The sequence below is a fragment of the Poecilia reticulata genome, chromosome 15 (assembly GCF_904066995.2).
Source record: "Poecilia reticulata chromosome 15, P_reticulata-male-v2, whole genome shotgun sequence".
Taxonomy (NCBI): Eukaryota; Metazoa; Chordata; class Actinopteri; order Cyprinodontiformes; family Poeciliidae; genus Poecilia; species Poecilia reticulata.
In genome coordinates this window covers 9,541,701-9,566,841 of record NC_088844.1, presented here as the reverse complement: position 1 = coordinate 9,566,841, position 25,141 = coordinate 9,541,701, and the positions used below count along the sequence as shown (strand labels likewise).

Below are 25,141 nucleotides of genomic sequence, written 5' to 3'. Positions count from 1 at the left end.
CAGATAGATAAGGACACATTTAAAACACTGAACACACAAAATTGATGTTTTGTGTGTTCGTGTGTGTTTGAAGAAGAAATATTGCACGGTTGTCTAGAAAAAGGAATAAAGACATGTTTATATTCAGAATGGTGGAGAATATATGTTATTTCTTTCTTTTTTGCTGGTTTGTGTCACAAGCAAAATTTTGAGGTATTACGAATAAATATAACCACAGAAAATTATTAATAAATATCCAATTAGAAAGACTCAGTATGTCGTTGACACGCCCACTGACAGCCAGTCAGTGTGTCGCATTTTGAGTCATTTTTTTATTTGTTAACTTAGCAGGTGGTAGTGAGTGCATGTTCAGTGATTTTTACATCTTTGTTAGTGTTTGTTTTGTTTCAGATAAAAGAATTGGTCTCATTTCATTTAAGGTGAATAGGAATATTATTGTATGGTAAATTATTATTATTATTATTATTATTATTATGGTATGGCTACTTTGCAGATAGTTAAAAAAGAGTGATCATTCAAAGTTTAAAAATGTTAGTAAAGTGGTACTTGATCAACTTTGATTACAAACTGGCTCAAACTTTGCAACATAATTACTACAGATTATAGAACAACATATGTATTTAAAAAAATATAAACCTTTTTCTTTGTCTTCTTCAAAGAGTCAAAAAGTCTCAGTTTTTGTCCACTTTTAGAGGAAAGACTACTTTCAGATTTCTAAAAATGTAGGCAACATTTGTTATGCAATGTATTTTTTCTCAGCAGCCCATGATGGGAACTATGTTTGTTGTACTTCAATGTGACACCGACATGATGCCTGGATGTAAGGGACTTAAAAAGTTTGAGTGGGGCTGAGGAGTGGTTAAAAACTTTTAAAAACAACTTCACGCTTCTGTTGTTTTAGATAACAAATTTTAAAAAGCTAGCTAACAGATTTACATGGTGTGTTTATTTTGGCAATAATCTGCAGTCTTTTTTGTTGAACATCATGAATAATTTGAAGCATCCCTGATGTAATGTTTGGGACACACAAAACACTGCTGTACCATAGGTTATTTAAGTTTTTAAAGTGTTCAGCACTTTTTAGGGACCCTGTTTAGTGTTTTTCTTCTTTTTTTAAGTTTTTTTTTTTTTTTGGCACTGGTAGCCATTATTGAACAATAATTTGACAGGAAAGGAAATGGCCAATGCATGGATGTCAAACATCCATGTTGAGGCCTGCTTGCTCTACCAACTGAGCCACCCAGTACCCCTTCATTTGCACATGAAAAATGAAGGGGTAATATCAATGATATAAAAAAAAAACTAATTAAGCCACTAATGTAATTATTTAAAACAATAACCAATACATTTCAAAACGTAATATTGATTATAAAACTAGCAATTGTGGGAAAATCTGAGTCTTACCAGAATTAGAGAGTAGTTCTGAAATTAAAGCAGTCCTACCTGCACTCCGAAGGTTTGGATCCAAGTCTGGCATCTCTTTGACCGCCTCAGGACTCACACTGTAGATGGACGCCCCGGCCTCGTTGGTTATGCTGTTTAAAGGATTCAGAAGAAAAATACCAGGTAAGAAAAAATGAGAGCGAAATGGTGGATGAGAATAATATGGCAACAGGAAATAAAAAACAGGTTAGCCCGTAAAGGTGAGGGGGAAGATGGAGTGATTAAGCTAAGAGGTGGCGAGTTCACACACACGCGCGCACGTGCACACAGACAAAAATGCAGGCAGGTATTTCTGTTTCACAGGCACAATGCTGGCACATGTTGAAGAAAATTGCTACTGCTTTGCACTTTGCACTTGACAACTTATCAAACTGGTTCCACATCTGACTTAAGCAGCCCTTTTGTGCTCAGGACTGACATTATGCCCTAAATAGCAACGTGACAAGTAGTCTCAAAGTTAACAACAAAATTACAGTCTTTCAAATGCTTTTAATCATTTAAAACTCGACAGCATGGAAAGAAAAAAAACAGCATGTGCCTAAAATATATAAATTACTGGGTTATGTAACTACGTACGGTATACTTAATAAGGTCAGAACAGGTAATTTGGTGATTCAAATGGCTGATTGAGATAATCTACTCACACAACGAGTCACTCTTGAAGTATAAATCATTCACATTCTTAGATGGCTAGAGATTAAAACTCTCTTTCTGCTGACATGACTGATGTTTAAATAAAAAGCCTATAGAGCCCTGTTCATGTTTTCTGAACATTAAGTGCCGCACTGCAGCAATTTATGCAACACTACTGCCACCTAGAGCTCATTGCTATGTACTGCTCTTGGTGAATACTGCTTGGTTGTGTTTTACATGTAGTATTTTTACCTTTCATTAAATGTGTCAAAGAGCTGATTTAAAACGACTTAAAAAAATTTATTAATTTATATTAAGGTGGCAGATTTTTCCAAATCACTGAGAAAAATAATTATCAACAGAGTAAAAGATGCACAGCTGAATAAATTTTTATAAAAACGTTAAATATATTTTAAAAGAAGTTGCAAAGACTTAAATAAAAACATAATTTCATATGCACACACACGGCTAATACAAGTCTCTATTTAAACATATTCACAACGAAGAAGGCTGTTTATCCTTGATCACCGATCAAGAAGGACGGTGGTGCAACAAAGCCACTGATACGGCGCTGATATTGGCAACACTCAGCAGAACTTGTCATATTATTTTATGCCACCTCTTTCAGATGAGAGGAGAAACGGGGGCGGGGGGATCTTCCTCGGGGCTAAGTGACATGACAACAGGGTCAATAACGCCTCGCTCATGTCCGAGAGTCCAGCCCTGTCCAGCATTCAGACACACAACCTGTACCAGAGGCTCAGACTGTGCCACAACCTTGCCCACCGTGAGCATGTTGTTAATGAGTCGTGACAGAGGCCTTCTGATGAGACTCGTATTTAAATGAACTTGTTCTCCAGTGCCTCCTATCCTTCCTCTTCTCTATTAATCTCGTCATGTCCCCCCCCCTTGTTCTGTTGGTCAGCTTCCAGTCCATTGTGCTGACAGCTGACATATCGCCATGACAACGCTGCTAACGAGCACTGGCACATGACCTTCAAGGAGGTCAAAGGGAAGCTGGTCATTAACATGACACGTCCTGCTTCACGTTTATACTGCACAAATAAACAAATCACATGCAGGAAAGAAAAACTTTATATATATATATTTATTTCATTTTTTTCCCAGTGCTTAGGAAATTTCAGGTGTTAGTACTAATAAACGCACTGTGTTTGACGAAGGCAGTGTTGGATGACAAAATGAAAACAAAAGCTGGAAGAATAAATGATAGGGAAAAAAACATACCAGTGAATGATGGACAAAAAAAAAAGAAGGCTCTCCAACGACCCCCATCACCTCCGTATTAATTAATGCTGGGGCATCTCAGTAACAGCAGTGTCATAGATACAGCTCTGAGCCCTCTCTGCCACAGCGTCCATGACTGTTGCCACGGCGAGGGCATCGCCCTGGCAGGCAGCAGAAGGTCGACAGCGGTAGGATGGCCGATGTGGACGGGTACAAAGTCACAGCCTGGTGCAAAGCGATGACTTCTGGCCATTTAGGGTTATCATTTATTCGAGCTTATGCTTGCTCTCTTAATTGCACGAACGCACACAAACACATGTCCGCCCTCAGCGCCGTTCCTTCCCAGGGCAAAGTCACAAATGGGTTGCCCTTTCTCCTTCCCCTTGCTGGGTGAATTTGAGACACACCCTTGAGCTTGACACTCAAACACAGACACATAACGACAGACCCCTTTGCTGCCCCTAAAGAAAGGCGATAGTGAAGGAGATGGATACACATTTTGATATCTCATTAAAGCCTCCGGGCGCACTCGTTATGGGTGAAAATTCAAAACAGCTTTAACGAATCAGAAATAGGGCCGATTATATCACTAATGAGCCCAAAAACATAGAAGAATGTTATATTTCTTCTTTCAAGGCGTAGCCATTAGTCTTAACACAGGCCACATTGTTAATGCTAACTGGGTTTTGAAAGTTTAACCATGCAACTATGGAAAAGTTAAAGCACGGTCACATGGTTGTGGACACACCTACGAACTCACATTTCATCCAACAGCGCAGACCACCTGGGGAGTCACCTAGTCAGCATACGTCACACCCCAACCCGCTGGGGTCCCCACACCCCTACCCTTATCCTCTGCTCTGCATTTAGGAAGCAGTCTGAGAGGAAGCGCCACACAGTGGAGGCTACAGACAGCCTCCACTGTGGTGCAATTTCTTTCCAGGAATTTTTTTTGTTTTGTTTTTGTAGTAGTAGTTATTTTATGAAAAAACTGCATAAATGTACATAATTTCTAATTATTCAAGTCTTCTGCAGATACAAAACCATACAGAGGAAGTGGACTAGTTAAAGCAAAATATTAACAATATTGTCCGAGCACATTTATGCATGAAACATGGTGGCAAACTTTGCACAAAGCCCTGTTGAAATAGTTTGACCCGGGCCTGGTGTCAAGTTCAAGCAGGTGGATGCCTCTCTGCAAACAGAAAAATGCAATTTTTGTAACGCGTCTACGTCAATGAGAGGCGATTTCAGCACTTCAGATGAAGTATGTGGGAGTCTTTAGAGCCCTATGAACAGAACATTCCTCATATGATATGTTCCCTGTATCATTCAGTTTCAATTGGGGAACTAAAGTAAGGGAATAACATCTCTATGAAAGGTTTCCTTTGAATAACAATAGAGGGCTTCAATTGTTAACCTCTAGAAACACAATCGTGCAACTTAGCACGATTGGCTCCATAGCAGGTCCTTGTTGAATCTGATGGTATAAAGAAAAGGGGACTCAGCTACCTCATTGCTCTTGAGGACTGAAGTTGGTTTAAAAGTCCTGGTTTAGATGGACAGTATTTACCAGGATAGAAAGAACCGAATGAGAAGATGGAAATATTTTTGCCAAAGCATTTCGGTGATGCCTTTGGCAGGTTGCCTGTTTTTCTTTGACCATTCATTCAAAAAACTTTACTTCCTGGTTGCAGGTATGCTGGTGGTTCCTAGAGTTCTTACAAGTAGAATGAGAAGCAGAGCTTTCAGTTCTCAGCTACTCGACTCTGAGCCAGTCACCCACATACAAACAAATACCTACGGAAAACTCAATCCAGCTTGATGTAAACAGTCACACTACTTTGAATTCAGTAAAATCAGTTTTTTCTCCCCTCATCTGAATCTTGGTTTAAACTTCAGTAAGTCAGCCTCTGTCATCTAGAGTCTTAAACATACTTGACTGCTGCCATATGATTGGCTCACTAGCTATTTGTGTAAACAAGCAACTGGGACAAATTTTTCATTTGAATTTTAAAGAATGGTTTCAAATAAGGTCTACAACTTTTGCAAATACCTGAAAGAACGTCCCCATGGAAAGTAAAATATCATGTGTTGAAATTTGGGAAACATTACGTTGTTGCAGAAATGTAGCAAATGGTTTTAGTCATCTTTTTAAGTACTGTGTTAATAAAACAGCCAATTTGAAAGAAAAGAGAATTATAAAGAGCTAAACTACATAGCAGACAAAAAAGCTACGATCTAAATATTTAATAAATTAGCGACAACTAATTTATTAAATAAATTAGTTAGTGGAATTGAACTGTGTGAGTTCAATTTCACTTGTTTAAGAGAGAAAAAACTAATTAAAAAAATAATTTATCTAAAAAAACAAACAAAAAAACTAAAATAAAAAAAAATAAAACTCACACACATACACACACTCGCCAACTGTGTCTGTCCTGGCAGCTCAAACAGCTTGGATCCATTGTTCAGTCAGCTGCAAAGCTTGACCCCAGGGAGCAAAATTGAGGGATGTGCCATATCTCTCTCCCTTATTCACACACATACACAAACATCCACGTCGGGTCTAAAGACGATGACATTTTTCACAGAGAAAAGCGTCCAAATGGCAGGTGTCAGAGGCCGTCAGTCTCCATGGAGGAGCTAGAAGGCAAGGTTGCTCACACACACACACACACACACACACACACACACACACACACACACACACACACACACACACACACACACACACACACACACACACACACACACACATATAAACTCCAGCTGCCAGGGTGAGACATGTCTGAAAAGAGCAAAGCCTCACAGACACTCATGTCAATCTGTTAGCAAGAAAACCCTGTGCTTCGGCCACACACAGAAACATGTACGCCTTCCCCTCCCTTAAAATATGACAAATATACACACATTGTGTTTCATGGAGACTCGTCACACTTTTGTCACATGCAAGACCACTGCAGTGAACACTGTAACCCTGGGGGAAGGTAATGGGTGAAAAATAAGAAGAACAGACAAGGGCTGGCCACCAGTTCAGTTGGGTAACGGAAGAGGAAGAGCCGTGGGTGATAAGAGGAAGACTGGCAGATATTCACCGGCCACCACTTACAAATGCCAGGAATGGTGCCAGACAGCCCACCCCCTAAATCATGACAAGTTTAGACCAACAGAAACATCAAAAAATATTTGAGCTGTAACATATCTTGTACTCACAAGTCATACAATAACCAAGTTTCACACATTTGTGGGTTCAACAGTACCGAAATGTCTCCTAGTTGTTCTAGAGCATGACAGAACATCACAGAACAAAGCAAACAGGACATTGTTGTCTCTGCAGCTTTAGTACGTCTAGTGATCGCGGTGGAGTTTGCATTTCATTTGGTAATCAAGGGTCCAAGAGTCTGGAGGGAGAGTGGAGAGGCACACAGTTCATGTTGTTTGATGTCCAGTGTAAAGTTTCCGCTTGTCAGTGAAGTTTGGGGTTTCATCAGATCATGCCGATGCTGATCTGATGTGTTTTCTGAAATCCACAATCACAGCACAGATATCTACTGACAAGCTTTTTGGAGATGATGACTTTCCTTTCCAGTAGGACTTAGCACTGGCCCATACTGCCAAGGGTACCAAAAGCTGGTTCAACGACCATGGTGGTACTGTTTTTGGTCTGAATTGGTCGGAGCCGTCAAGAGAAAGACCAGAGACATCAGACCCACTAATGCAGATGACCTGAAAGCAACCTGGGCTTCTATTACATCACAGTAGAACCACAGGCTGATCCCCTCTGTGCTCACTGATGTACTAATACATGTAACACACACCCAACCGCGCCTGACATTTCTGTTTAAAATATTCTCTTTTTCTCTTAGTAATGAATCTTTGTAATGTGTGAGTTTCACCTTTCGAAATGAATGACGAACATGTTCAACTTGTTCTTGATATTCAAAATGTTTGAGTTGTACTTGCTCTTCTAAAATGAGGGACGGATGGGTAGAGATAGAGAGAAAGAGAGAGACAAAACACTTCAGCACAAATACTCCAGTGTCTATTCAAAAGTCAGAGATATAACCTTTTCATTATCACTCACCCATGGGTTCATTTTCCTTTTGAAATAAAGATGTTCCTCATAGCAAGGCTGAGGCCTTTCCCTGCCTCTAAATCCATCTGTCCCTCCATCTAGCCAACCTTCAAACCTTTCTAGGGGTACTGAGAGCCTGGATCTCTCTCAATCATCACTGGTCCTGCCACTGTATGTTCATCAGTCTCTAAACTTGGCCCCTGGGAGCATGCCTGGACACAGGACATGACAGGGGATACACATTCCCAAACCCACATGAAGTCATGAATCCAGTCTCCTCACCGCTGTCCTCCAGATCCATCAGCTAGCCAGTAATAATGATCTCATCCCAACAGAAGTAAGCCAGAGGGCAAGACAGTCAAGGACTTATTGTCACCGTCTCTGTGTGTTAGCGGTGAAATAGTTATTTAGCTAAGCCTCATTCACTTGGACTGGTCTCTGACGCCTCACATACTAATCACAATAAGACAGTTTTTAACAACTACAGTTAATATTAAACAAGCAATGTCAGAGAAGAGAATTGTTGAGTTTAGCCCTTGAAACAATAGATGTCTATGGATTTTCTTTTAAAAGTAGTAGTTATGTCTGATGTTCGTTCTCTATTTGACCTTGAAAAACACACCAAAAACTGTGTTTAGACAACTTTTTAACCACATTTAGACTTGAGTTGAAGTTTTTGTGCAAACACCTTATCATCTTTCACTTTTAGCCACATTTAGACATCATTTAGACAGAAGGCAAAGTCAACATTTCTGTTTATTGTCAATGTAATTTTGCTTTTTGGGGAGAGGAGGAGGAGATTCTTGGAGTTAGGCCTGTATTGACTGATTTCACAGGGAGATGAAGGAAATTAACAAAAGCACCAGATTTTACATGTCAGACAAAATGTACTGATACTATGCAATTAAGTTCATATAGGGTCAATTCACAACAAATGTCATCTCAAGGCACTTTACAAAAGAAACTGATGACAATGTAGCAACAGTGGACAGTCAATTGCATTGCCTCAAACTCAGCAGTATTGTAGCATCAGCAGAAAGAAAAACTCATGAGATATGCATGAGCCTCTGCTATAGTCCACAAATCTTACTAAAGAATTAACCCAAACTTAGGTAACATGAACAAAAACACACTTTTATACATAGGTGCCCAAACCCCAGCACACTTAAACACACAAATTACCGTTGCTGCCTGTCATTTTAGCTGTGCATTGAGGCGAAAAGACAGAAAGAGAGAGACGGGCATTGGGAGGCAGCGACGGGTGGGGGAGGAGAGACAATGAAGGCTCACAGGGAGACAGGAAGCAGACGGCGTAAATGAGGTTGAGGGCTTTAATGAACTACTGCAGTCAAGGCTGACAGAGAAGGAGGAATGAGTAGCAGGATGAGGCTTAATTAACTACAGAATACATAGTCAGCAAACAATTATCCTAACAATTCTTTATGATTTGAATGTTGCACACACGGATGTGGCAATGGTGACATATTCTGCAGCCTTTAAAAGCAACTAAAGAAAACCACTGAAAGAGGATGTTAACACTGAGAAATGATCTGTAATGTTTAGATTTCACTGAAACAGGTGCAAAGACCTTGTTTCATAGTGGGATGAGAGAAGTGGGATGTGCAGTGTTCATTTTCTGAAATATCTAGCAGCATTAGGCACATAAAAAGTTAAAATTTTAGTTTAATTTAGTTAATTCTCAGATATGCCAAACTTTTCATTTTAAGAAGAAAATGTGCTCTGTGAGAGTGTCAAAGTTAATTCTGCTTTTACTTTTTCCATAACTTTACACCTGACCAGTCTGTTGTATTCCCAGGGCTGCATGAAGATCTTTGTCTAATAAATACATTTCTATGAAGCACTCCTAATAATTAATTTTCACTGCATTTTTAAAAGATACTAAAATACTAGAAAAACTAAGATGCAGGCTACAATGTTGGTAGTTATTTCACCCAATAACTACCAACCAAGCTATAGCAAAGTGTAAAGAACTGTTTTCACATGAATGTATTGCTAGAAATGTGTTTCAGTCCTTAAAGGACAATCTTGTCTTGAAAAAATCATGAATCCCAAACAGTACATAAGAAAGATCAGAAAAAATTAAGATATTTAAATCATCTGAAGGTATTGAGGAGAGCTACAAATTATATTTAAAAAAAATGTTAACAGTAGAATGAACTATGGAAAAATACCGTAATAATAAAATGGATGTTAACTTGGCAAATGCTCCACTTTGCTTCTGCTTTTAGAAAGGAACATTTCATGTTAGGAAAAAAAGAAATTCACTTTTGCACCTACAGTGTGACCTCTAAAGTGTTTTTACATGTAAGAACTTAAAAATACAGGAGAGAAACTCTTGCAAACATTCAAAAAGTGCTCAGAATGAATTTAGTCTGCGGTCCCCCTGCTAACCTCAAGTCAACAAACACACATGGAGCTCTGCAGTGAGTAAAGGAGATGGTGCAAACGGCGGGCAGTGGTTATTATGCTTGGACAGGCCTTCTACGCAGTTGTATTCTGAAGCTTGGACTGGATTTAGTTACAGACGAGACCTGGACCACAAAACGTCCGTTTAATTGGACTGAAGTGAAACGAACTCCAGATGGCTTTAATAGGTATTCACTTGAGGACACATTCCAATTTGTCTCCCTCCATCTCATCCAGCTTTTCTGCTCCCCCCACACAGTTCTGATGGCTTGCTTGCACTTTGCGTCCCTTCTTTCTCTGTTTCAACCATGCATTTTTTTCCTCTGAAATTTATTTGCTTTTTAAATTAGATCAATTTCCCACATGTCATCCTAACTTGTATAACCAATACGTTCCTAATGTGGATGTTTGCAACTGTCCAACTTTTTGAGCACCAGAATTAAATCTTTACAACTTCGGTGAACGACTCGTGTTCAAAGTTCAAACATATGAATGTCAGAAAATAAATGGGTGGTTCACAGACGCTGCAATTCATGCAGTGCAGTGTGTTTCATAATAATATATAATAATGCATAAGAGTAAAACTACAATTTTTTCATATCTATGCCAATAAGTTTGATTGGCTTCTCTTTGTGGTAATTAAGTTGCAAAATAGCAACAAGAGAGAGAGAAATTATTATGGTGCTTTTTGTGGAAAAGCAACATTTTACATTTCAATTTTGCAAATACTGGGAAAACACAGTTATAGCTTATGACATTATACTTACAGCATAGTATTTCTATCAAGCTTCATGTTTAATTAGTATGTAGTGCATTAAGATTTTACCAGTAAGACACGTCCAGTGGGTGAAAATAACGTCTGGAGATCAGATCAGCGAAGAAGGACTCAGTTTCACGACAAGCAGTACCGTTGCCAATGACGACTTTGGTGCAACTATTTGATGAAACAGAAAAAAAAAAGATAAGAAGACAAGAGAATAATCTGTCAAAATAATACTGTTAATAATACTGTTCTCTTGTGAGCAACATCTTATCCAGTTTAGTTCATATTATCCCCGAAATGTAATTCATATTATCCCCGAAAAGTTTGCCAGAGGAGTAATACCTGTATGTGACCATGAGGTGGCGCAATTTCACTGCTTCTTTCTGCTGCCCTGAATTGTGCAGGAACACAATGTCAGTGTGGAGAATCTGACCTTAGAATAGAAAGATAGAAAAAACCCAGAATAGTTGATATATAGCATAATAGCATGTTGGTAAAACATCTTTTATTCAAATATTTTCCTATTTTCAGACCATTTTTTTAGGCTATGCACATTTTAATTAAGGTTAATATCTCAGATTTGGTCTAATCCCCTCATTTAAAAATGTGTCAAGTTTCAACATAAATTTGTTGACTTATTTGCACTTTTTCTGTAAAATTGTCCAGAGTGGCGGCAACGCTTCCCTTTATTAATCAAGTTCCTGGGTAAACTTTTTGTTCAATACCTGATGGAACTGTCAAAGTAAAACATAACAATACCAGGTTGTGATGTTTAAATACCAGAGAACGATTACTCCTTCGAACACCAGTTCCCAAATGTTTCTTGATAGAAAAATAAATATTATGGGATTGGCAATGTCTAGAGTGAACCCTTACTTGTAGGAGAGAGGATAGCCAGTTTACAACCATGTCTGAAGCCGGGGTCCACCCCCATTATGACACTTCCCCTGACTGGACAGACCAACAGGCGCTGACGGAGGTTTCGCACAAACATGGCGATGGATTCCTTTTCTGCTGCACTTGTTAGCTTAGTCCTAAGGAGTGGGATCGACAGGACAGAAAGTCAGACTAGAAGATGGTACAGTAAAGATATTACAAAAATGTGCTGTGCAAAGGAGATGAATATGTCATTTTTTATGCTATTTTAAGTTTAAGAAGTACAAAAAAACTTTTTTTAAAGGGGAAGAGGTAAGGGCAAGCATTAAAAATGTGCAAAAAGAATGAAACCACTTAATTAGTTCACAACCTTTCAGAATGCTATTGTAAATTTGCTGCAAACATTACATGAATGTTTGCAAATAATGCCTGTTGATTCATATTCTACACATACCAAGGATCCTCCTTAAATAATTGTGCTGTCACCTACGGAGATTTGTTCAACTTGTGCTTAAGTTTGCTAAATTACATATTGAAGACATCAATTTCTACTTTGTCTTAATTTTGAATATTTTAATACAATAAACACTTTATATAAACAATAACTGATATTAAGAAACATACCTGTAGCTTCGCGTGAGGAAAGGCAAAATAAGCCTTTTATACGAGTCTTCTACTGCATTTCTGAGGTTTGCATGAAGTTCTTCTCTTGCAAATGTCTTTGGCCTCCACCTGCAATAAAACAAAGTAACAAAAGTGTTTTGGTCCATTTATAACCATTCAGATCAGAACACATTTTAAAACCTTATCAAGCACCAAGAAACATGAAATATATTTAGTTTTAATGCCCATTTGTAATTCAAAACAAAGACTCCATATTTCTACTGATATATGAGTTTGTCGTACACTGTGGTGTCATGAAGGAGAGCAGAGCAACCTCCTCCTGACATCTTCATTGCAACCTTATATAACCACTGCAGACAAGCCTGTCTGTGTGCGCGAAGTTTTCTCTGTATTATTGTGTTTCTGACCTGTTGTTGATGCACCATTGAGTAAAGTCGCTCTTCACTCTGTCAGGGATGTTCACCTTCACTGTCAGAATCTTCAGACTCTCGCCTCGGTTAATCGCCAGTGTCTGAACACAAACACAGTTCTGAGTGAAAACACCCACGTCTCCACACAGATATACGTCCCACCATTTGTTCATGAAACTCACGGCCTTCAGAAAGCCGCACGTTTTAACCTACAATACACTGACAACTGCTCAAACACACATCTTGTGTTTGAGAACCCCCCTGTTTAATTTTGTTCTGATTTAAAGGTTAGCTGTACAATCAATAAATGTATTAATTAGAACGCATGCAGAGATCAGCTAAAATATTTCAAAAAGCAACACAGCATGTCTGGCCGTACATTTGAGAAATTACACCAATTAGTCTGAAAAGGTACCAAAACTGAAAAATTGAAGATGGTGAACCTTCTCAAGAGTGGCCAGTGTATCAACAATTTTTCCAGGAGGGCACAAAAGAGCCCAGAACACCAACATCAATTAAGATCAAGATTCAACTACAAGAAAAATAGTGACCAAATATTTACCAAAAAAAAACAAAAAAAACAAAGCCACATCTCACAAATGTCTTTATTATCTCAACAGCTTATGGGAAGACAATATATGGATTGAGGAGACAAAAGTGGAAGTTTTCATAAGGTTTGCTTCCCTTTACAACTGTCTTAAAGAGAACAAAGCATTACAGAATGACAAAATGATACGGACAGTCAAACATGACGATGGTACTAGGATTCCCTGTTGCTGCTTTGCTTTTTCAAGCTCCTGAAAACATGCTATAATTGCAATCTGTCAGAAAATACTGAGAGAGACAGTTCAAACTTCAGTTTGATCTAAAAAATATTAAGGTCTGAAAAAAACAAACACTAATAAAGTCTCAAAGCACTAAATAACAGGTCTACCTCTAAAAGCAATATATATATATACATTCTAAAATAAATCTTAGATGATTTATTTTAGAATGATTATTGCACGTTCTTATTTTTGTAGAAGTTATCATTTGAAAATGAGGAGATGAAGAAAATGAGTATTTAAATGGTATACTTTGTTAGTATTGGAACTATAACCATAAAATAAATGTCCTAAAAAAGATGTGCGTGTATATATATATATATATATATATATATATATATATATATATATATATATATATATATATATATATAATAAATCATCTAAGAAAATTCCTTAGCTCCCTCACATCTCCATAAAAAGTTAGAAGCCTGGGAGTGTGTCCCGTGGTCAGGCCTGTTGTGTTGTGTGCTGGTTCCCCCCTGAGAGGAACTGTTACATGCTGTTAAGCAAACAGCAGTAAGTGTCTGACCTTTTCAGTCGGGAACCTTTAGCCTGCCACAGAACAGGGCCAAGAAGCAAGACGTCAATCTGGAGCCCAAGCGGAAGAAGCGAGCTGACAAATGCCACCACTATGCCACCATCAGCTTTGAGACCGCAAGGCCTTCCCCCCCACCCATCGTGCCACAACCATTACCACTCAGCAGCACTGTTGGGTGCATGCAGCGCACCCATATGCAACACGCACAGACTCGCGCATACACACACGGGTAAAAATTTAAAACACAGCTAATGGCGGAAGCCAGGATTAAATCAGCAAAGATTGCTTGAATAACGATGAAAGTTAAGATTTCTCTCCCGGTGGCATGTTTCAGCCCGAGGCCTCCTCGACAACTTGTGATGAGATTTCTGAAACCATCTTCATCAAACCTCTGAGGTTTAACATATTGTCTAGGAAAGCATGCAAAACACGTCTCTGACAACCCGCAACTGCAACAAAACTAGTGAATTTAAAACTGCATTGCAAAACCTCTATTCTAAAGGTTCAGTTATTTTTTTGTAACTCATTTATAGCATACAATAAAATATAACATCATGACCACCTACCTTCCTATTCCTCAGAGTGATGAGGACAGAAAAGTTCACAGTTAGAAGACTGCAGCAAAGAGTTTTAGCAACCATTAGAGGTAGAATGTATGTAATTCACAACGATTCTGTCTGTATGTTTGGACTTGGTTTCAGTCCAAACAGGGAAATAAAACAGGAGTTTCCTGTCACATCGTTAAATTGAGTGTATATTTTGTTGCGTTCTCATTCCTACATGTCTAGAATCCACAGTGTTCTGCTGTGCCCTTACCTTGTACGTTACTTTTAGTTGCTATTATCTGTGAATAATAATGTAATTCTCAATGAGAACCCAAAGGGGCTCAGATAATTCCAGGCCAAATAAATCAGACAGTAAGTGAAGCCACAAGTTTTAATTATAGTTTCAAGCTCTTTTAACCACAACATCAGCATAATACCATAGCATTAGATTATGTAATCTTATTATTGGGTTGCATTGATTTTGTGCGATGTACGTTGTGTGTGAACTGTTATAGAACCTTTATTTAAAAGTAAATACCATAAAGATTGAATTTAATAAGTAAAAAACTTTACTATATTATTTAAAATACTCCTGTAATAACTAGTTCAGTTCTTAAAAAATGAATATTAAAATGAAAAACACAAGCTGTCCTCACTTATCTTAAGTAGCAAGATGTAACTTCTTAAAACCTTCTAACTTAAGAAAAAATAAATCCCTTAAGCAAACTATCTATGTTTTTGTTAGGCTCTAAATGTGATGGCCTGACTAAAGAAATGCCATCCTGTGCTTTCTTTTCTTTTCTATTCCTTTTTTTTTTTTTTTACTTAGGACAGGACACAGCTAGTGTTCCTCCATGAATCTCTCAGTTTCTATCAGAGTTTGGTTGCTTGTGAGAGATGGCGTGATACAAAACAGGGATGTGAAGCAGAGTGTAAATATGTTTATGTATTAAACATGCCAAGCAGTGACAGGTAGCCAAGTGCTGGCCAAATCCTGACAAGACCAGAAAGACAATCTTTCCTCTGTTGCTTTCCTCTAATCCGTTCCTCAGCCCCAAAGTAAGGGCAGTCAGCCAACAACTATCCCCTATCTGTCTCCTCCTCTTGCTCATCTGGTCTGTAGAGGTATACTGTCATCAACACATCCATCCATCCGCCATATCAAGAACAAACAGATGTGTCCATGCTGACAAACATTCACAGAGAATTTGCACTTTTCTCGACCTCGCTGGCACTGAGGAAATGTGGTTTATTAGAGTGGAATCAAGCTGTCTGCTGAATTTTGTTAGGCTTGGCACCGTCATCAACTTTTCCTGAATTATTTCCGTTTCAACATTCCGTACTTCTCCAGACTCAAATATTTAGATTTTCGCTTTCTTATAATCTCGACATTTGAGTCAAAAAGATTCATTTGTTGGGGCTTTGCTATTTTATACAAAAGATGTTTTAAATTTAAAAAATTTATTTAAAAATGTATGTACTGATGTCTAATCTCCAGAAATGAGTCTTTGTATAACGTGCATGCAAACATATATATACATAATTGTCACATTTCAACACAAATCTTAATATGTTTTAGAGAATTTATTTTTTTATATATGTAAAACAAACATTAACCATGTATTTTTTAGCCTTGTTCACTCCAGCTTGGTAAAAACCAAGTGCTCTGCACTTTGCTTCATACAGAGGGTCTGGACCATCAACTACTGAGAAACAGTTGCATGCCGGATGTTTGGACTCTGCTGCAGTTTTAAATTTCATCCTATCACTGACATAAAACGTAAAATCCAAGTCACATGAACTGAAGTTTACGGTCGCAATATGAAACAACCTGAACAAGCTGAGTGGATGTGAAAGTCAAAGTTTCTGTCCGTAACTTGTTTATCAAAATATTTCTCTGTAATTGATGAAGCATTTCCGATTGCTTGAGCTCTTCTGCGGGCGAACCCCGATCAGAAGCGCTAAACTCCCGTTTGATCACGGTACAAATCGCATTAAAAGCAGCCCACTTCCACATTCAATAAATCTGCTCTGGCGTGCTGCGGAGCATGCTGGAGTCTTATGGCTATAAGGTAAATGTGTACCCTTCAGAAGAGGACTCAAATCAAGTCTAATGGAATTACATCTGGCGTACGCATTATACTGTCAGACAAGCTGAATGCCAGAGCTTCCCCTGAAGAGACTTCAGATGAATTTGGAAACCTGCTGTCGTTTTATATAAGGCTTTTATGGAAATAATTATCACGTTTCTTTCCAGTCTGACGTTTCTAGATCAGAAAGTAACATTTTAGGCCTCCTATGAGGAATTATAGGCGTCGTAAACTCACCTGTAAATAGAAATTTTCCTCCAATTTAATTTCATGTCATATTTCATAAAAAATAAAATAAATAAAAAAATCGAGGCTTTCGTAATCAGTACGTGAGTTTAAAACTGGAATCAGCAGATCTAAATTCATGAAAGCATGTAAAGCGTCCTTTATGCTCCCAAGCAGCAAAACCCAAGTCACTGTTAATGATTCCAAATTAGCAATCATCAACAGAACAAAAACCAATTGGAGGATTAGAAAAAGTGCTAGAACATTTTTTTTTAATTTAAATGTTTGAACAAATCTAACAAAAACCAAAAGCCTCCTGTCACTTGAACATAAATTCAAGGTTCATTAAGTTCATGAGTTGTTTATAATTCCAGGGACTCATTAAGAGTTCCCTGGGACAACAACTCCCTCATCTTGTCCTTTTCTCTCCCACTAGACAAAGAGCCGAGGCTTAATATAATGTGCTAAAGCGCACGGGCAAGTGTGCACAAACACACATGCCTTCTGTCAAAACACATCTCTCACCTGCTTCCGCCCCCTGACAACTTCGTGGCTAGAAAAGGTTCATTTTAGCCGGAATCTGACAGCTAGCAGGGTCACGGCAGCCTGTGGATTAACACTCCGTGACAAAGGCGAGTCATCGAATTAAATGCCTTGCATACACAGAAGACAAGTGGGAGGGGAGGTGTGGATTGGAGGGAATAAGGTTTAGTCAGAGAAAAGAGGGATGAGGCAGATCGGAGCAGAGCATGAGAGATAAGTGACGAACGCACCTCGGCGTCGCTCATCCCTCCCGTGTTTTCACTGCCCCCGCTCCCTCTTCCCCATCCTTTTGTCCGCCTGTGGGCCCGGCAGCAGAAGCTGTCACTGCGGAGGACCGCCTGTCAATCAAAGCATCCTAATCCAATGGCATGTCGGCGGGGGGACATGTCACATATGTTAAGAAGAGAGAACGAGGGGACTCTCGGGCGGCCGCGGTTGTGCGGTGCAAGTGTGCGCAAGAATGTGTGCGCGTGATCAAAAACGACTGCGGGGCAGAAGCACGGCTGCCAGGGAGTGTGGTGTGGCAGAGGCAGCGGGTGACAGGAGCCGTGGTGACACATGAGGCCCGGGACCAACTCTGAGTAACCTACCAGTCACTGGAGAGACTGAGGGGGAGGAGAGGGGGCAGAGCGGGGCGCAGGAGGGGTGGAGGGTATGAAGGCACGTACAAGACTAACCGCGACTGACGTGGGTAGCATTCAGAACCGGCACGCACCAATGACACGAACACAAACAGAGGGAGTGTGCTAGTCTATAAGTGTGTGAGAGTCAGGTAAGCACGAAAACCACATAGTAATTAATTATATCCCAGCAGTTGTGAAGTCTTTTGTCAACTTAAAGTAAACCTGCCTGCTCCGGTCCTGATTAGGGCTGTCAGCGTTAATGCGCCAACGCATGCGATTCATCTAAAAGGTTTAAGGCATCAATATTATATAATTCGGATTAATCGCATTGCCTATTTTGACCTAAATGCCTCTCTTCTGCACGGAGGGTTACTTAGTGTTCAAAGCAGCGCATCACACGGCCTTGTACTGCGGTCAACAATGCAGAGTCGTAAACGCAAGTTAAAAGAGTCAGACTGGGGAGCTCAGAGGCAAATTTCACTTTTAAAAAACGTCCTGGAGTTTGTATAAAACTAAGGTAGTACGCATCACAACGAGGAATTATTTTGCCACTGACGCACAACCAGTTTATAGTTGGCATTTCAAAAACAAAATGTCTTCTTATAAACCTTCCTGAAGATGAAAACCTAAACAATGTCAAATCTTCAGGTAATTTGGTTTGAGACAATAAAAGATTGTCTTAAACATTTTTGACAACTTACATATTTACATTTGAAGCTTACAAAGTTAAGCATTGTGATTAATCACAGCGCTAGGGTGCGATTAATCGGATACAATTTTTTGATCGACTGGCGGCAATAGTCCTAATGCAACACATACAGAACCAGCTCTTGTACATGTGAAAATTTGTAATTATTTTCATCTCGTCACCTGATGAGGCTGGATGCGCTGAACGTTGCAGGTAAAGTCAAAGTAGAGTTGGAACTTGTCAAAGTCTTTTTTGTTGTGGTGTTCCGCTTCTGGATTTTTGTGTTCTTGGGCGACTTTCTCCTGCTCTTTTTCCTTTAGTGCCGTTTTAGACACACTGGACTGGATGGTCACGAAGCTCTTTTCACATCTGACAGAAAGAAACAACAAAAATCTGTTTGAGAATGTTCAAGAGATTCTTTACGGTAGCAGAGACTTAAAAAGTAATTTAAAAAAAAACAATATTAACATAATTTATGTACACAGAAATAGAAAAATGTACATAAAAGGAAATATTTTTACAATGTTTTAATGTAGGTGAGTGTCTCAGGGTCTTTGGCTATCATGTCAGCCAAAATATGCTCCATCCCAGTGGCCACTTCCTCCACACATGATAGACCTGTCTCACACACACACACACACACACACACACACACACCGATCCACAGTGACTTAACATAGTACATCTCTTAATCTCAATATTAATACAAGAATCAAATTTTACACCCTGAACGTCTATTTCTAGCCACAGTAACAATAAATAAAATGCTACAATGTGCCAGAGTAAATAGCCCGAGTCACAAGTGTCTCCATTTCACAAGAATCTGCCTTCAGAGAGTTAGGGGATAGTGAAAATAACAATCATTTTAAGGCCTGCGTGTTTTTTGTATGCGACTACAGTCAAGTGCTTCTTACCTTCAGTACCAGGCTTTACCCAAGCACTGAGGACCAGAGTGTGTGGTGCATTCAGCAGTGCGATGGCAGCGTCTTCCAGGCCCAATGCTTTGGCCCTGCGAGCTTTAGTGAGCTTGCTGCCTTTCTTGTAGGGAGTATACTGCAGGTAAAAACACAAAGCACAGATCCTGTTTTCTCTCCATTTATACACTCTGACTTTGTGCAGTCACACCTTTTCTTTTTATCATTCTTTAACTCTGTCATAGTTACATAATTAAGCTCTTTGAGAATTTTCATTCTCAAATACAGTGTTTAAAACAACTCAGTTTTAAACACTGTATTTGTTTGTGTTTACATGCTTATTTGCATGTGAAGTAGGTAAATTATATCTGTTAACACAGGATGGATTAAAATACCAGGTGTGATTCATCTGGTTTTACTTAGTCCGATTTTATGCGAAGCATTAGCTGTGAACAAAGCCTTATATTCTCCAAAGAAAACTGACAGAAACTCTGCACATAAATGAGTTATTAGACCAAATGAATATACTCTCACAAAGAAAGCCCAAAGAAGTCAAAAGCAACTCAATGTAACAGTATTATGGAGCTAAAATTACTGTTCAAACATGAACTTGTAAAACCCATATTTGTTTTTTTGTTTTTTTATTACTATTGTATTTTTGGCCTTATTTTATTGATCACATAGAAAAGTGTATTATTTTCAAATCAACATCACACCACATATCACATAATAAAATATATAAACTATAACAATGTTCTTTAGTTTTAGGTGATTTTTTTTAACAGATGGTTTAGTTGTTTCCAAAAAAAAGTCATATTTGTCTGTCATTCTTTTTGCTACAATTTTTTTTTAAAAATTTCATATTTTTTGCCAGTAGTTGAACAATGTATATACTCTCATCCAGGCAAGCAGTCACTCAGGTGCGAACACTGAGATCTTGAAGTCAATGTAGATAGTTTATCACTGAATATCTGACCACATGATCCAGGTCATCAGCTGATCGGCAGCTCCTGAGGTTTTCCTCCAGCTCAGGTGTCAGAACACCATCCTTCTTCAGGGTCTGGATCACAGACTGGGTCTTCTTAGCAAGAGAACTAAACATATGAAGAAATCAGACAACAAAAAATCCATCTTAACCAAGGACAACAAAAAGGACGGCTGATCATCAACAGACATGCAGACGTTTTGGGGATCAAAGATGAACCACTACCACCATCTAGTGGCCAATAGCTGATACATCATCTCAAAAACACTCCACAAAGTAGCTTTTCACACCTAAATGTGTGACTTTATGTAGCCACCTGATATTTAACAGATTTCTAATAAGTCCAGGGGTTTAACGGATGATATTTGTTTTGTGTACAATGCCTACCATAACTCCTCATAGACCATCTGGACGTCTCGAACCGCATCTGCGTCCATGTGGTTGATCATCTCTTTGCGGTAGCGCACCATGAAGGGAACAGTGTTTTCCTCGCGTAGCAGCTTGATGATGTTTCCGCACACCCACCGCTCCACACATGTCAGTGTAGAGAGAACCTGAGGAGAACAATAGAAACAGTAGAAAATTCATACATGTAATGGAAAAATGCAGATACTTTTTCATGCATTTAGTTGTTTAGCCGTAGCAAATTATTTCATGGGTTGTAGGAATTACTTGTTTTCTGTGCTTTCTGTCATGTTACAATGTACTGCCAAAAGTGGAAGAACAGTACAGAGAAGGTTTAAAAAGTTTCAGATTACATTTTTTTTTTTGTTTTTGGTCAAAAACCATTAATTAACATGCAACTTCATTTGACTTTGAACTTTTCTAAAAAATAAAAATAAATTTTATTTTAAGTTAAAAGACAAATTATTCAAGAAATCAAGGATAAGTCATGTCCTCGCCACCTCAGTCAGGTCCCAGTTCATGTTGAGTTCATTCCTCAGAGAGTGCTCTCCGGACTCCGGGAAGGTGGGTTGTTGTCTCTGGCTCGTCTCACTGGTCTTCTGCTTTTTTAGACTCGGCTCATCAAAAGTGAAATCTTCTTCCGGCGCTTCCTCCTTCTTTACTTGGAGCCCAGACTGTGACGTCCCTTCGTCTGTCCATCCGTCTGTCTGATGGGCGTCCGACACAATAAAAGAGATCCTCTAAAAAACAGAAAACAAATAAAAAATATTACCAGAAACAGAGAAAAAAAAAAAGATGAGAGAAAATAGTCAAGATAGATTTGATCTAACGTGGATCAAATCTGTATTTCTATCATCACCAAAGTTGTGTTTTGCTTATATTATTCATGCTTATTCTTGCTGAGGTGGCCGTTATAATTACCTCTTCCTTCATTCCGACACTATTGCCTCTTTTTTCAGTCTTCTGTTCTTCAGTGCAACCAGTCTGTGTTTTCCTTTCATTTTCTCCTAAATCATCACCATTAGACTTCTTTCTCTTTTTTCCAACAGAAACAGACATGGCAGCATCTTTTTGTTCTGCTGCACGTTTGCGGGGCGCCCTGGGTTTAGGGACCTTAGGTTGTTTGGGAACTTTAGGTTGTTTTGGTTTAGCGGTCCTCTTGGGCACCGCTTTCATCCCTCCATCTGTAGGTGCTCTGGCAGCTTTGCCGGTGGCTTTTGTCGACTCTGATGGCTTCCACTCGTCCATTTCTTCATCACTACTCGCCATCTGAGCAGAAGACCTAATTGTACGGCAAGAATAAAAGTTCAACATCAGTAACAGAAAAAAAGGACAGAAATTTGTAAAAATTATGCAACACTCTTTAACATTTTCCCATTACAAACATCAACTTAAATGTGTTTTGGTAGTATTTTTAATGCTAGACCAACATAAAGCTGCCAGCAACATAAAGAAAAATGATACATTGGTGTCAATTTTTTAATATTAAAAACTTTTTGCAAACCTGGTGACATGATCAGATTTATGATATGTACAGCTAATAGCTCCTTTACTAGCCAATCGGTTAAGGCTGATAGAAAGTCAAGATTAAATAACCTAGGTGTATTTGATTTTTTTTTATGGTTTGGTAATTTTGGAAAACAGCTGGGCACACTGGATTTTCTTTAGTGATAACAGCGAAAAGGGGGCAGAAAACATGCGTAGTTCTCAGTTTTCTATTTGTGAACATTGTGAAGGCCACATAAGTATTTTTATTTCTGTATGGCTATTACAATAAATATACATTAAAACTTTAAAAGCTTATTTGTACAAATATGTTTACAAGGAACTGTAAAGCCGTGCCTAAAGACTAATCTCAGAGAGAACAATCTTAAATGCAGGTAAATTAGTATCACAGTATGAGGTCATTTCAAATCTTCTAGTCACGTTGAACATGTCCACGAAGCTACTTTGTATTTTTAAAAGAATAGACTTATTGATTTAAATAAGTAAACATAACTCACTGCTCGGAATCTGTATTTTCATTTTCGTTGTAAATTACAGCTTTGGCAGTTGTTGCTCTGGGTCGTCGCATAATCTGTGGAAAAAGGCAAAACGTTAGGCTGCGTTATGAAACCTGCAACCATTAAAACGTTACATGAACTATTTTTTTCTTAGCAAACATTACTGTCAGTGCCTTAGCTATTGTTAACTTGTTGTCGTTTCCTTGTATTTTATTAGAAAAGAACAAGGACAAATAATATTTTATAATTAAACCTTCAAAGTTAGAATTTCTTAGACAAATGTGAGCGCGGAGCAGTCGGCTAGCTCAAACAAATAGTTTTGCTTGTAAAGCTTTTCAAATTTGCCGCTATACATTTATGCTAATGGTGTTAGGCGAGTTTGTAAACGGCATTTTCATGTCTTTCACGGTTTCTGCGTATTGTATAAAGCATGAGTTAATAAATATACCTTTGTAACGCTGAATATGCTTGGCTTACACTCAGCTGTCTCACAAAAATGTATAAAGCTGAACAGCAGCTTCCTGCAACAGTAGGGTTTCAACCAATCACAACACTCGAAGGCTTCCGTCTTTGACTCAGCTACCGCCCCCTGTCGTCTGGTAGTGCGTGAACCACTGAGAACTGTATTCAATCGTTCAATAAAAAATAGTGATAAACTGTTCATTTGTTTACCTTTATTTCAGAGGCATACCTCCAAATTTAAAACAAAATTGTAAATAAATTGTAATATGTTTCTGGGAGCAAAAAATACAATGGTTAACCAGTTATGATTATATTTTCTAAATATTTACTGATTTATTTTAGCCTTTTGCTTTAATATACAAACACTGCATGCCAACATATACAGTAGCTCAAAAGGCTTCTGTTAAAATAAGAAGTCTGTGAGGTAAGCACAATTGCACAATGGTTAGTGGTTAAAAAAAACATTACAATTTTGTAGTAAATAAATAGACATATTGTCATAAAGCTTAAACAAGGTGAATGTCATTAAAGAAGCGATAAGCGATAAATGGTAATTAATTAACTGTACAAACTCTGACTGACTTAATAATGTATGTTTTGAAATCATGAAGTTGGAGTAGAGTTTTCCAGACATGTCTTGTCATTGAATCCACATTATCATAACAATATCAAAAGGGACTTTTTTTTACTCTTTCAAACGTGTTAGTTTCAGCTCTTTCAAAGGAAATAGCTGCAGTTATCTTTCTGGATGGAGCAGTGTTTGACCCAAGGACTGAGACAAGCACATGTTCTCATCAAAAGAGGAAAAGATAAGGTCAACTTAACTTAGAGGGGGAAAAGATGAAGTATCTTTAAAGAGCAATAATTTGACCTTTGACCTTTGAATAATTTGAAAATACTGTTCGAAATGGGACTTGGGCCAATATGTCTGTGAAAGTACTTTCTTTTACTTTTACCTTTGTAGCTTGCAATGTACATGGCAATGAGATGCCTTCTATCTAATAAAAAACCACTACTAAGAAGTTACACATTTTGAAAAAAAATTCAACATAAACATTTGTCAAGAATAATTCAAGACTTGTGTGAGAATGTTTGAAGAGGTTAAGCCTCTAAAGTTGTGAGATCCTAACAAAAGATCTGGAAAGTGTAACTACTAGCATAATAAGACCTGAAGTATTTCCCAAATTCGCTGACTATTTTCTGACTCAATATTTATAGCTTTTTGTCCAATTCAGTTATTTTCCTAACGTCAATCCATTTACAATTTTTTTTCTCCCACCTCTGAAGACCGAGAACCAAACTGCAGGCTGAAATCTGAATTTGGGTGGATGACGCAACTAAATGCCTCTAGTAAGAGAAACTTCTCTGAAGCAGCAACAGTGAAGGGAAGTCAGAATCAGGAAGAAAAACTAGAAATACAAAAGAAATTCAAAGCAACCGCAAGCATCAACAATAACAGATATGAAAAAACACCACATCACACCAGACATGACATATGTATCAAAGAATTAATGAATGTATCATTAAAAGTGACAGAGTATGGAGTATAGATACAGGTTGTCAATGTGATGTCAATCAATACAAATAAAAAAAAAACTTGGATTTGTATCGATCAGCCATTAAACTCTTTGTTCCTGCTTGGGAAATCCAACAATGAGAAACCAAAGGAAAAATAGATGAACAGCTGTTTTCTTAAAGTTATGAATGTGTACAGGTATGTTTTATATTTGTGTATAAAATTGATTGTAGTAATCAATTTTGTTTTGTAACCAGGCTGCTGTGCACTGCAGACTT

At 38.3% G+C, this 25,141-nt stretch overlaps 1 protein-coding gene across 2 annotated transcripts in view; it reads right to left on the bottom strand.

Moving 5' to 3' along the window:
- srbd1 (S1 RNA binding domain 1) overlaps nucleotides 1–23,439 on the bottom strand; it is a 50,829-nt gene extending 27,390 nt beyond the window's left edge. For both annotated transcript variants that reach the window (XM_008428736.3, XM_008428735.2), the window contains exons 1-15: nucleotides 23,334–23,439; nucleotides 22,886–22,959; nucleotides 21,804–22,164; nucleotides 21,383–21,622; nucleotides 20,865–21,031; nucleotides 20,469–20,586; nucleotides 19,493–19,631; nucleotides 19,100–19,196; nucleotides 18,761–18,947; nucleotides 12,497–12,600; nucleotides 12,090–12,197; nucleotides 11,466–11,623; nucleotides 10,932–11,022; nucleotides 10,653–10,760; nucleotides 1,444–1,535 (exon numbers count right to left, since the gene is read on the bottom strand). In XM_008428736.3, coding sequence (XP_008426958.2) covers nucleotides 1,444–1,535; nucleotides 10,653–10,760; nucleotides 10,932–11,022; nucleotides 11,466–11,623; nucleotides 12,090–12,197; nucleotides 12,497–12,600; nucleotides 18,761–18,947; nucleotides 19,100–19,196; nucleotides 19,493–19,631; nucleotides 20,469–20,586; nucleotides 20,865–21,031; nucleotides 21,383–21,622; nucleotides 21,804–22,164; nucleotides 22,886–22,956 — 2,041 coding nt within the window. In that variant the 5' untranslated portion in view covers nucleotides 22,957–22,959; nucleotides 23,334–23,439. The remainder of the gene's footprint in view (nucleotides 1–1,443; nucleotides 1,536–10,652; nucleotides 10,761–10,931; nucleotides 11,023–11,465; nucleotides 11,624–12,089; nucleotides 12,198–12,496; nucleotides 12,601–18,760; nucleotides 18,948–19,099; nucleotides 19,197–19,492; nucleotides 19,632–20,468; nucleotides 20,587–20,864; nucleotides 21,032–21,382; nucleotides 21,623–21,803; nucleotides 22,165–22,885; nucleotides 22,960–23,333) is intronic.
- Between the last annotated feature and the right edge of the window lie 1,702 nt (nucleotides 23,440–25,141).